The 14,063-nt window shown below is 34.6% G+C and overlaps 1 protein-coding gene across 1 annotated transcript; it reads left to right on the forward strand.

Moving 5' to 3' along the window:
* Window positions 1–12,229: 12,229 nt before the first annotated feature.
* LOC141497477 (olfactory receptor 1f45-like) lies at window positions 12,230–13,171 on the forward strand. Its single transcript, XM_074200127.1, has one exon. The coding sequence runs from the start codon at window positions 12,230–12,232 to the stop codon at window positions 13,169–13,171; it is 942 nt and encodes a 313-aa protein (XP_074056228.1).
* The last annotated feature ends 892 nt before the right edge of the window (window positions 13,172–14,063 follow it).

Consider the following 14,063-nt stretch of genomic DNA (forward strand, 5'->3'; position numbering starts at 1 on the left):
TAAAAAATCATTTAAAACTGCTGGAAACAAATAGCAATTTCAGCAAAGTCACAGGATATAAAATAAACCCACATAAATCTCAACATTTCTATATATTACTGTTTGTATATATTACTAACAATTACTAGCGATCCTTTCTATATATCTCTAGCAGCAAGAGCTAGAAAGAGAAATCCCATTTAAAATAACTTCAGACAATATAAAATACTTAGAAGTCAGCCTGCCAAGGCATACACATAAACTCTATGAAAACAACTGTAAAACACTTCACACAAATAAAATCAGATTTAAATAACTGGGCAAATATCAACTGCTTATGGATAGACTGAGATAATATAATCAAAATGATAATTCTACCTAAATTACAATTCTTATTTAGTGCATCCCCAATCAAACTTCCAAAAAATTCTTTTAATAAGATTAGAAGAAATTGTAACTAAATTCATGTGGAGAAATAATAAGTCAAGAATATCAAGGGATTTAATGAAAAAGTACAAAAGAAGGTGGCTTAGCATTACCATATCTAAAATTATATTATAAAGCATCAGTCATCAAAACTGGCTGCTATTAGCTAAGAAATAGTGGTGGATCAGTGGAATAGACTACAATAGGTGCAAAGGAGACAGCAGGTAGTGATTATGATAATCTGCTGTTTGATAAACACAAAGAGGTCAACTTCTGAGATAATAACTCTCACTCTTCAATAAAATCTATTGGGAAAAATTGAAAGATAGTATGAAAGAAACTTGTATTAGACCAACATCTCACACCCTATACCAAGAAAAGATCAAAATGGGTGCAGTATTTAGACATAAAAGAAAATATTATAAGCAAACTAAGAGATCAAGGAATCATTTACCTGCAGATCTATAGAAAGGGAAGCAGTTTCTGACCAAGGAAGACATAGAGAATATCATTAAAAACAAACTGGATAATTTTGATTACATTAAATTTAAAAAGCTTTAGCACAAACAAAACCACTGTAACCAAGATCAAAAGAAATGTAGCAAATTGAGAACAATTTTTACAACTAGTGTTTCTGACAAAAGAATCATTTCTAATATATAGAGAGAACTGAGTCAAATTTATTAAAAAAAAATATATGTAAGCCATTCCCCAATTGACAAATGGTCAAGGGATATGCAAAGGCAACTTATAGAGGAGGAAATCAAATTTGTCTATAGTCACATGAAAAATTGCTCTAAATCATTACTGATTAGAGAAATGCAAAATAAAGCATCTCTGAAGTACCACCTCACACCTTTCATATTGGCCAGTATGACCAGAAATGGCAATGATCAGTATTGGAAGGGAAGTGGCAAATCTAGGACACTAATATATTGTTGATGTAGCTGTGAACTGCTCCAACCTTCCTGGAGAGTAATATGGAATTATGCCCAAAGGGGGAAAAATGCATATCCTTTGTTCTAGTAATGCCAGTAGTGGGTCTGTACCCTGAAGAGATCATGAAAAAGGGTAAAAACAACACTTCTACAAAAATTCATAGCAGCTCTCTTTGTGGTGACAAAGAATTAGAAATCAGGAGGATGTCCATCAATTGTGGAATGACTTGAACAAATTGTGGTATATATTTAAACAAAGACCAAAGATTATAACCGTAAATTTTTTTTAAAGTTTTCTTATGTGCTACATAATTTTGCTCTCTCTACTATTTTATTTTCTCCTCAAGGATATTTATTTTCTCAATACAATCAATTTTGATCAATACATAGCATAGAAGTAAAGATTATCAGAAGACCTTCTGAGAGGGGCAGGAGAGAAGGGAGACAGGGGAAATTGTAAAATTCAATACCTTACAAAAATGACAGGTAGAAACCATCATTGTATATAATTGGAAAACAAAGCATTTATATAATTTTAAAAATTCCTAATAATAAAATGTAATAAAAAGACTGACAAATTCTCAATCAGTAGTTGGGTTGTCTTGAACATGATTGATGATTATGAGGCAGTGGACACAAAATTCTGAGAAAGAACTTTTGTCCTCTATAGTCTAAAGAAAGATTTGTGGAAATAGCTCAACACCTTTTCTTTTAGCACCGTTTCTAATGTATTTTCTGACTTGGACTTCCAACACAACATGGTATGAATTTCTCAGTGTTCCCCTGCCAGAGTCAATGGTGTCTTGCAGCAAAAGTAAATAAAAGTCTTATGGAAAGCCTTCTTAAACCAACCCAACCTCTTGAGGAATATTATACATGTCATTCTAGTTAAGTTCATAGGCACTTCAAATGGGACTGCTTCCAGTTACATGTCATAGATGTGTCCTTTAACACACAAACACATTCAAATACACAAACATGCACACACACACACACACACACAGACTTCAAAGAAAGTGTACCCTTTGACTGCTTTCTGAAGTCCTTGATGACTCAAGGACTTAAATTTTATTATGATGAAAAGCAGTTTTTTAGGTTGCTAATTTGGAACTCAATGGGTATAAAGAACAGGTGATTCTTGCCACTCAGGCTTGTTCTTCCTGCCAGATAAGAAAGAAGCACAAGGGTGCATCTCTTAGTTTTCATAAAAGATGAGAAGTGGGTTCAGACATAAGCTAAGGGCTTATACCATCCCAAATAATCCTATGCTTTTGATGGAACTGTTGCCTTTGGCAGAAGAATATTAGAGAATAGATGTAAGACTGAATTTAAATTCTCTTCCTACATCCAGTAAGTTTCAAAAGCAGAGATTGTGTCCTGGTCTTTTGTACAGAAATTTATTCCCTTTATCTCTCAAGGAAGTAAAGAAAAAGAAAAAAGCAGAACAAAAAAAAAAAAAACAAAAAAACAAGAAGTTCAGGAACAAGAATACGAATAACATGAAAAAGAAAAAAAAATGGAAGAAGATGATAAGGAATAAAGATAACAAGAGCAAGAACAAGAAGAAAGAAAAAGGAAAGGAAAAGAAAAGTAAAAAAGAACAACATTAATATGGCTCTTTAATGTTAAAGACCAATGAAAACTGACGTCATTTTATTGAAGACTAGTTCTAAGGAAAATGGTTCAAGTTCATTCCATTTAGTCCAGAAGAATCAAAATATAAGAAAAATAGTATAGCCCAACATCCCCCCGAAAAATTACTAAATTAGTATTTGGATGAGCAGGATATCAGAAAGAAACCAGGAAGTTGGCTGGACTCTACCAACTTTCCCTCTGAAGCAACATGAAATGAAACTGCTACATAATTTTGGAGCAACAAAATCCACAAAAACACAGAGTAAAACAATTATTTCAATCCAATGTGCCTTTAAAAAAATTCAGAAATTGCCCTTCTTACTTCAGTAAAAAGGCACCACAAAGGGTAAGCCAGCATAAATGTCTTAGCCACACAAGAGGCCCAAAGTCCTGACTTAGCAAATCAGTAGCACAAAATAGTCAATTGTAAGGACAGTGTAGCAGGCAAATTGCCAATCCTGGAAGCAAGGACATAACAGAGGTGACTAGACTGGGCAAGTACAGCACAGTGGGCAAGCTTCCAGCTTCAAAGGCATTAGGGTGCAGAAAGACAGAGACCAGTCCCCTGGGCCAAAGTGCAAGATATTTGGTACAGATCTTTCTATACCCCAGGAGCTGAGTTCAATTTTTTAAAATCAAGGATAAAAAGAGTCAACTATTGAAAGCTACTGTGGTGGCAGAAGCAATCCAAACACAAACTCAGAAGAGTTCAAAAATGTCAAAATGGCTGCTTGCAAAGTCTCAAACAGGAATATAAATTAATCTCAAACCCAGAAAGTTCTCTTGGAAAAACTCAAAAATAATTTTAAAACTGAGTTAAATAGGCATAGACCTACACCATACACCCTATACCAAAATAAGGTAAAAATGGGTGTAGGGTTTAGACATAAAGAGGAATAGACCAAGAAATAATCCACCTTTCAGGTCTATAAAAAGGGAAGAAATTTATGACCAAGCAAGAAATAGAGTACATGATAAATTGCTAAATGGATTATTTTGACTATATTAAATTTAAAAAGTTTTTGCACAATTAAAAACAATGCTGCCAAATTTAGAAAGGAAAGAGATAGCTTGGAAATAATGTTCACAACTAGGGGTTCTGATAAAAGTCTCATTTCAAAAATATATAGAGAACTGAATCAAATTTATAAGGTTACAAGTCACTCCCCAATTGATAAATAGTGAAAGGATATAAACAAACAGTTTTCAAATAAAGAAATTAAAGCTATATGAAATTGTATAGCAAAATGCTACAAATCATTATTGATTAGAGGAATGCAAATTAAAAAAAAACTATTAGACACCACTTCACACCTATCATATTGACTAAGATTATAAAAAGGGAAAAGGATTAATGCTGGAGAGGTTGTGTAAGGATTGGGACATTAAGACATTTATGGAGGAGATGTGAACTAATGCAATCATTCAAGAAAGCCTTATGGAAGTATGCTCAAAGAGCAAGAAAACTGATCATACCCTTTGACTTAGAAATTCTAATGCTAAGCCTATATCCAGAAGAAATCATAAAAAAATGGTAAACGTCTCAGAACAGAATCCATAAAAACACAAGTCATTGCCTGAATACTCTTTATTGTAAGATGATTGTCAAATGTATATGTTGCAAGTTAAAGCTAATTTAGCCATTTTCAATGAGTTCACTTGTGTAGTGAAGCAATTTTATGGAAGTTTGTTTTGTTAAAATGAGGTATGTATGTTAGTATGACAGTAGACAAGTCAAAATGAAAATTGTCCTGATCTAAGAAGTTCCTGAATTTTAGTGCCTAGTAAGGAAAATTTGAGTATTCATCTGATTAAAATGTTATGGCAACAAGGTCTTTTACCAGAAAGGAAGATTGCTACAATTCACTTAAATTGGAGAGGACATTTGGGAAACAGACTCTGAAGATTCAGAAAGAAATCAGAACCCTGCAGAAGAAAGAAAATTGGACAAGAAGTTTGTTATATTTTAATATACCTAGTGATAAATTGTACCGGTTATCACAGGCGACTGCTCCCTTTTAATCTCTGTAACTTTCCCTTTGATTCTGTAAGTGTATCACTCATCCTTATGCCCCCTACTTGAAGGGGGTTGCCTGACCATTGCTAAGATGGTGAGAGAGGTCTATTAAACTCAATTTATATTCCTAACAGACCCAAAAGAGTACAGGCAGTGATAAAAGTCATCACCAACCAAGGGAAGAAGATTTTGATAGAAGATGATGAGGACTGTGAATTAAGAAACAAATCATTAATAAAGTATGAAACCTAAATTCTTATTACAGAGACTGGGATCTGGCTGTAGCTCTTGGTACCTAGATGCAGGTATGGAAGACAAAAGAATTAACTCCAACCTGATCAGACCTGATGTTAAATCAGATCTGCTCCATCTAGTCCTCAGTTGAACAAGGGTCCTTCTCCTTTACAAAACACATATAACTGTACATTACTGCTCATTGGTATAATAACCAGGGCAGGGAAAACATATTATTAGAGAGTGGTAGAGGGTGTTAAAATGTAATCCTGACCAATAGATGATCCAAAGGGAAGGAACAAATCTGTCAAATTGCACATCTGACTAGGCAATTCTATGTCTTTCTCACTAGGAGAAATGGTACTTTTAGGCAGAAAAGTTTATTAATAAAGTTATCTTAATCTATCTGCACTAAGTATTATAATTATGAGCCATTTATAACAGTCTCTAAGATCCACTCCAGGTCCAGAACTGTGATCACATAATGGTTGTGTTCCAAATGAGACTTTCTCATGAAACTAACATTCTTTATTCTTTACCTAATGCCCTTCTCAGAATGGATGTCCTAGAGGCTCTGTTCTAAGTCCCAAATCAATTACAATTTTTGTGCTTCAAGTTCTAAAATCCCTTTCTAGAAAAAGATCTAGAAACACAAGGAGCTCCAGATGATGCTGACAGAACAGTGTGGTGAAAATCAATTTAAAAATTTAAATCATCTTCTTCCCCAAAGGAAGCAGAGTCCAAAGTAGAATGGAGACCAAATAATTACCTAGTATTTATCTCTAACAAGTAGCTCAGGGAATTGATTCCCTGGGTCCAGTGACTCCTTGTAAAATACTTACAATGATGTCCATACATTATTCCTAGGGAACAGAATAGGTTCCTGCTCTCATGCATATTACCTCCTAGAAGAGTCCAGAGCTTGGGCTATTTACCTCTTTGAAACTTATCTGTCATTAGGAGCCCAGAGAAAGCAATACCTTAGTCCTTTAAGAACAGAAGAGAAGGCAGAGGTCAAACACTCAAGTAAGTGCAGAGAGGTAAAGTACATTTTCTGTTCATTCGAAGATCAGTCTCATGCAAAGGGATTCTGTTAATTTGTCTAAGAAACTTATTCCTAAAAGGAATTTAAGAATGCAGAATGTCAGAAATGGATGAGCTGTTGGAACATAAAAATAGCATTTCAAAGATATAAAGGACTTAAATTGTGAATCAGCTAGATTGAACATTAATATTATAAAATGTTCAAACTCAAAAGATACTTAAAACATTGAATGTCTGGGCGGCTAAATGGCGCAGTGGATAAAGCACTGGCCTTGGAGTCAGGAGTACCTGAGTTCAAATCTGGTCTCAGACATTTAATAATTACCTATCTCTGTGGCCTTGGGCAAGCCACTTAGCCCCATTTGCCTTGCAAAATCCTAAAAACAAAACATTGAATGTCAGAAATGCAATGGGCTAAAAATAATCTACTAGTCGTTTGCTAACATGGGCATGAAAATAAATCTTTACCTCTGGTTTTTACTTAGTGGTATCATTTGTGAAAAGATACACTGGTTCTGATGCTAAATAATTTCAAACATCAGGAGATGCAAAACTGGGAGAAATGTTGAAGCAAAACATGTCAAGATTTCTGACAAGATGCAATGTAAGAGCTAGAAGGGATTTTCAGTGGAGCTGTCAAACCCTCATGGCAAGAGACATAGGGCTCACTCTCACGAATACTGTCTGAGTCAAATTAAAACACAGTTGGCAAATATTAAAAAGTAAATAAATAAAATGTAATAATAAATAATAAAATGTAAATAACATTACATTTTGAAAGTGTTATTTTGCAGCCTACAGAAATCTTTATGAACCCATTTCTACTTTAGTTTCACCACTTTAGAAGAGATGTAAGAGCCTTTAGAACACAGAAAAGCTGAATACCAGAGCTGGAAAGGATTTGAAATCAGGAAAAAAGAGAATTTAGAACTGAAAAATCAGACATGCATGTTACCTTATACAATAAATTATCTGGCATGGAAAGAATCTAAATTTAGAGAAGAATCCAATTTCCAGAAAAGAATAAATAAATTATCATTTTCAAAATCTCCCATTAGACCTCCTTCGTACTGCACTCAAATAAAAATCCTTTTTCAACAACATAATTACCTTCCTAGGGTCAATTAGCTCGGTGGAAGAGTGCAGGACTTTCCCTATCCCACTCAAAGTAACATTTGGCAGGATATGATGAACAGAAGCAAATGGCATGAAACTGTAATCACTTGGTCTCAATTTCTTTGTAAACACATAAGCTTAATTCACCTATATTTTAAGAAAGTATTTGCAAAGTTTCTCATTCAAATTCTTTTGGGTAGGAAGGGGAGATGTGGACAAGATAGTAATACATTGAAATAGTTCTCCTTGGGATGTAGTGGGTCTCCCATTTCCGAAGGTCTTTAAGTGAAGTTGACAAGACTATTTAAGAGAATATTATAGAAAGGATTTCTATTCAAGTGAGGGTGAACTGAACTTTTGAGATTATGATACTAATGTTGCTGGTGATTGGTATCATCAATTTACGCCTGACTTTGAATGATGAAAGAATTCACATAGAGTCCTGGGATTTTAAAATTGCTCAGGATTTATTATACAAACCTGCAAAGTATACAGATTAAAATTTTCTCTTCTCCTTGAGAAGCACCAAGTAAGCTGGTAAACTGCTGGAGAGCAGGAGAATAACGAAAGAGTAGGCCAGATTTGTTTTAAATTTGTTTTTTTTTTTTATTTTTGCAAGACAATGGTGTTAAGTGGTTTGCCCAAGGCCACACAGGTAATTATTATTAAGTGTCTGAGGCCAGATTTGTTTTAGAGAGACAGGCAGAAATAAAGACAGAGACATGGGCAGAGACAATGAAAGACAGAAGAACTGACTGGGCTGAGACTAGAGCTAGTCTGCAGGCCATGAGGGGAATCCAAGCCAGACTTTGATAGTCTTTCCCATTCTCTGTGTACAGAAGGGTCAGGAGCTGTTAGCAAAAGGGAAATCCCTCCAACTCTACATGATTGAAACTAGGTAAAATTCTGTAGGATAGGGAGTGTGGAAATGAGGAGACTACAAATTTACATTTAACAATAAAACAATAGGAGTCAATTTACATCAAAAGATGAGATAACATTTTTCTAACTAGACAAATATTTCTATCCTTCTCCTCAGACATAATTTAACAGTGTAAAAAATGCAAAAAATTTTTCCAATTACAAATCTCCTATTTTCATAATAACTCCCTGCATCATAATCCCATAAATCATGGCATCTCTGAGACTTAAAGGAATTCAGGAAAATTTGGAGGTGAAAATGAGGAAAGAGCAAATGGTATATGGAATAATCAGTGAAAATCCCCCAAATCACAGGATGATTCTTGTGAAGGATACAACAAATGTCACTAGATCACAAAATGGAGAGGATAGGAAAGTAAAATGTGAGAACACTAGAAAAGTAGGAGGGAACTGCATTGGGAAGAACTGTAAGCATCAATCATAGGATTTTATATTTGATCCTGGAAATAACAGGAAGTTATTGGAGTTGTTTGGGTTTTTAATTTTTTTTGAAATGAAGAGGTAACATGATCGTTTTGGCACATTAAGAAGATGAGTTTCATAGTTCAGTGGAGAATGAATGGAATGAGGAAGACCAACCAACACCTTACTGTAATAATACTCATGTGAAGTCATGAGGGTCTGAAGCAGAATAAGGGCAGTGTCATAGGGAAGAAAGAGATAAATGAGAAAGATTGACAAGACTTGCCAAAAACGATTTTATATGGGCTGGGATGAGGTGAGAGCAAGGCAGGAGTGGGACTTGGGAAGAATGTTGTTGTGCCTTCAATAGCAGTAAAGAAATTTTTTTTTTGAAGAGTGAAGAAGATAGTGAGTTCAGAAATGGACATGGCAAGTTTGATATCTGCCCTCAGACTGTTACTAGTTAAGTGTCTGTGGGCATGTCATTTAACCCTGTTTGCCCTCATCTGTAAAATGAGCTTCAGAAGGAAATGGCAAACCACTCCAGTATCTCTGCAAAAACAAACAAACAAAAAAAAAACAGCAAAAGAAGTCAGGAAAAGTCAGACATAACTGAAACAACTAAACAAGCAAGAGGACATCCAGTTCAATATGTCCAGTTGGCAGTTGGATATGGGAGTCTAGAAATCAGGAAAAAGGTGAGAGCAAGATGAGAGAATTTCAGAACCTGCAAAGTAATAATAATTTTATCTTCCTTGTTTACCACATCTCTATCTTAGATTTCCTTGCACAAATAGATTGTCTAATTATATAGTTCTATTGAACATACATTCCTTTCTGTCTTTTGTTCTTTGGTATAAGATATAACCTATTAAAGTCATTTTAGTTATTGATCTCTCTGCACCAAGTTTCAGGAATACAATTTAAAATGTGTATCTTATTGTTAGAATCTCTAGTTTATCTTGCTACTCAACTACACTTTGTACATTTTATATACATATGAGACCATAGTCTTGACTGTATGTTCCCTTTGAGATTATTGTTCAATGGGAATTATTAGTTCTCTACCTGGCCTATACTTATTCTTCCTGGCCTATACTTCCTCCTAACTCTAGTAGTATCTTACACAATTTCAACAAAATGGAGAGATCTTTATGGAAAAGCGGAGAATCACTTCTCAGCTATAATAAACATGTGTTTATTCTTGTCCATATGTGTTCAAGTCCTTTGCTTCCTCACATCTCAGTGGACAGAGCACTGGTCTTGAAGTGAGGAATACTGGAGTGTGAATCGTGTCTCAGTCACTTGACACAAGCTGTGTGACCTTGGGCAAGTCATTTAAAACTGATTGCTTCACTTCCAGGACCATCTCCAGTCATCCTGATTCAAATATGACCACTGGCCCATATATATCCAGAGGAGAAAGTGGGTCTTGTTATAATCTAGCACTAAGTCCAAATCATATGTTTGTCATAGCATCACCTCCCTATTGATATGGCCTTCTTTGAAAACAAAGAACAAACATCACCATCATCCCTAAACCACTCTACAATGCCCCACACCAGTAACGTACTCACAATGTTTAAATGCATCACCCTGATTTTTGGGCTCAAAAACAATATTCACTGCCAAAGGCCAAGATTTCAAAGTTCCCACAGTGATGCATGGAATTTGCCTATAAAACAATGTTAGTCAGAAGTTGGCACAGTTTTTGGTATTTCCAATCTACATGATTTTTGACAATTTCCAAAGCAGTGTTTCTTATTTCAATGGAAAGCTGCACAATGAGTGACTATTGCCATTACTGTCTTATGATCTCAAATTATGTGGGTTCTCTTTTAATACAGAAGCAGTTGAGTATATTTGAAACTTAGTGCTCTCTAGCATGTTTATCACTATTAGAAATTGTTTCAAAATAGAATCATGCTATCAGATGTTGCAGAAAGGACATGAAGGAACTTTTCTTTCTATGCTTCCAATCAATGGCTGGTATTATAAAATATAAATTGGAATAACTATAATTATTTAACAGTAATCATAATATAATTGTATATTGTAATAATTGTAATAATCTTATGTGATATTATGACAATTATAAGAATTTTCTGATTAATTTTTTATGTGATTTTGAGATCAAAATGATAGAGATGACTGACTGAATCAAACTGTTACAAGGATTCAGTCCTGTTACCTCTTTGTTAACTAAAGTACTTTAAGGATCTGTCATCTCATGTATACGTTGATTAAAAGTAGATAAAAATCTTCTATAACTTCATGTATTGGAATTATTATCAAAAAACAACATCTTCAAAACAATCTGATAAGGACACTCACAATTCAAATTGCCTGGTCCTTAAACATTAGACACACATTTCATGACCACTAAAGAAATTTCCATCCCATCTTTCCAGAGTGAACCCTGAATTTTGACAAATAAAAACATATAAGTAAAATCAAGCTATTAAAAAATTATGTTATAGATCAAGAATTATTCTTACCTAGAATAAAAAAGAGTGTATTTCTTTTTGTAAAATGTAGTAATGATCTAGCTCGGTTGAATGAGTTTCATAAGGTCTGAAGTATTTTCAGTGATTTTTCTCTGATTTGACATTGATTTTGTTCATCCCCTGATCTACCCACAAAGCAGACTGATGAGATAGATAGAGCAACAAACCAACTGTCAGGATACTCAGATTTAATTCTTCTGCCACTTCCTGCCTTTATGATCATGAACTAATCTTCCTGTTCCTTAATTATGTTATTTATAAAATTAAAGGTAAAGTATTAATAGTGTACTTCCTTATGCAAGGCAAAAATAATAACAAATACCAAGAATCAATAGTCATTTTCTACTTTATTTTCAGGTATTTGCTACTAAAAAAAAGATGGTATCAATTTATTTTTAGAAATTCTAGACCTTTATTGCTGCTTTTACCTTCCTTGGAATATATGCCTAGTACTTAAATCTTTGAAATAAAGGACACGAAGAGTTTAATCAACAATGTTGAGAAAATTCAACTGAAAATAATTATATTTGCATCACCTCACAGCTCTGCCAAAGGACAGAACCATGCCTATCTTCCAGCAGTAAGTCCAATATTGGCCATCTTTATTTTCTGTCATCTCCACCAATTCTCAGATTGTAAAGAAAAGTCTAAGAATTATTTTCATCCAAATAACTATAATTGTCAGTGATTTACTTCATGATAGCATGTGATTACTTATTGTTTGAACTTTAATCTGAAAAATATTTATTTTATTATTTTCATTTTTCAATTGGCAAATACCCCTTCTATGGGGGTAACTTTTCTTGATTTTCTGTATATATATTACATCAAGATCTATAAACTCTGATATTTTCTTCTGTTCAAATATTTTTTTCCACTATCCAATGTCTTTTAACTTTATCTTCATTGACTTTTATTTTAAAATATATTTTAAAACAACTTATTTTAAATTTTTATTTCATTTTTCCCACGTGTTTCCCAATAGATCCATGGAAGGGGAAAATCATTCAAGAGTCTCTGAGTTCATCCTCTTGGGTCTTTCAGAACAATTAGAGCAGGAGAGCCTCCTGTTCCTTGTATTCCTGATTATGTATCTGATCACAGTGCTGGGGAACTTGTTCATCATTCTGGCCATTAGAATTGACTCTCGTCTCCACACCCCCATGTACTTCTTCCTTACCAACTTGTCCCTGATTGACATCTGCTCCACCTCCACCATCATCCCCAAGATGCTAGTTAATTATATATCTGGGAACAAAGAAATTCTTTACATCAGTTGCATGGCGCAAGTTTTCTTCTTTCTTTGGTTTGTAGGATTAGATAGCATCATCCTTGCCTCCATGGCCTATGATCGCTACATGGCTATCTGTGACCCATTACACTATACCACAGTCATGAGCCCAAGGGCTTGTGTCCTTCTGGTAGGAATGTGCTGGCTTTGGGGTTGTGTTAATGCCCTTACACATACTATTCTGCTGACCCAAGTCTCATTCTGTGGTCATAATGAAATCCCTCATTTCTTCTGTGACCTTAATATGGTAATAATATTGGCTTGTTCAGATACCTTCATCAATAATGTAGTGATCTACACAATGGGAGGATTGACAGCTTTAATTCCATTCATTGGCATTCTGATCTCTTACATTCACATTTTTGCTGCTGTATTGAGAATTCCATCAAGTCATGGGAAATGGAAAGCTTTTTCCACCTGTGGTTCCCATCTCATTGTGGTCTGTCTCTTCTATGGGACAATCATTGGAGTGTACTTCAGTCCCACATCCAAACACACAGCACAACAGGACACAGTATCTGCTATAATGTACACTGTGGTCACCCCTATGATGAACCCTTTCATCTACAGCCTAAGGAACAAAGACATGAAAAGAGCACTGAGGATGCTCCTCATCAGAAAATCACGTCTCTCTTTGTAACTATGAGTCAAGATACTGGACTTTCTCACACTGCAATTTCACTGCAATGAAAAAAGGTTTTCAATGAGTCCTCTCTAGTCTAAGATTCATACTGCACACCCCTAATCTGCCCAAGAGAAAATGCAATGTGATGAACAGAGCACAGAACCAGTCTTCAGAATGTATAGTTCTAGTCCTGTTACCTCTTGCTGGTTGTGTTACCCTGAGGTACTCTGGTCTTCAGTTTACTTATTTATAAAATGAAGGAACAGCTAGTAAGGTGGTGCTTCATGTTGTTGCTCAATTGCTTCAGTCATGCCAGGCTGTTTGTGATTCCATTTGGGCTCTTCTTGGCAAAGATAGTGGAACAGTTTCCATTTCCCTCTCCTATAGATTAAAGCAAGCAAAGGCTAAATGACTTCCCCAGGGTCATACCTGGGTCATATTTGAATTCAGGTCTTCCAGACTCTAGGATTGTGATTGTCAAATGTATCACATAGTTACTAAAGTTAGACAAAATAATTAAAAAGTTCATTTAGAGCTACAAAATGTGTAAGGATTTTAAGGATAGGGTAACTAGGTAATCCAGTGGATGGAGCATCAGTCCCAGAGTCAAGAGGACCTGAGTTCAAATTGGAACTCAAACACTTAATAATTTTATAGCTGTGTGACTTTAAACAAATTACTTGACCCCATTGCATTGCAAAAACAAAACAAACTGATCACAAGGAAAATAATTATTTTTTCAACTTTAAAAAACAAATGTGGACATAAAGGAAGATTCAATAATTACTAGAAAAGCTATGAATTAGTTTAAGCTTTCTGGAAAGCAATTTGAAATCATGCAAATTAAAAAAGTAAAGTACCTTTGATCCAGAGTTTAAATTCTAGCAATAAATAAATATTAAAGAAG

This window comes from Macrotis lagotis, chromosome X, assembly GCF_037893015.1.
Source record: "Macrotis lagotis isolate mMagLag1 chromosome X, bilby.v1.9.chrom.fasta, whole genome shotgun sequence".
Classification (NCBI taxonomy): domain Eukaryota; kingdom Metazoa; phylum Chordata; class Mammalia; order Peramelemorphia; family Peramelidae; genus Macrotis; species Macrotis lagotis.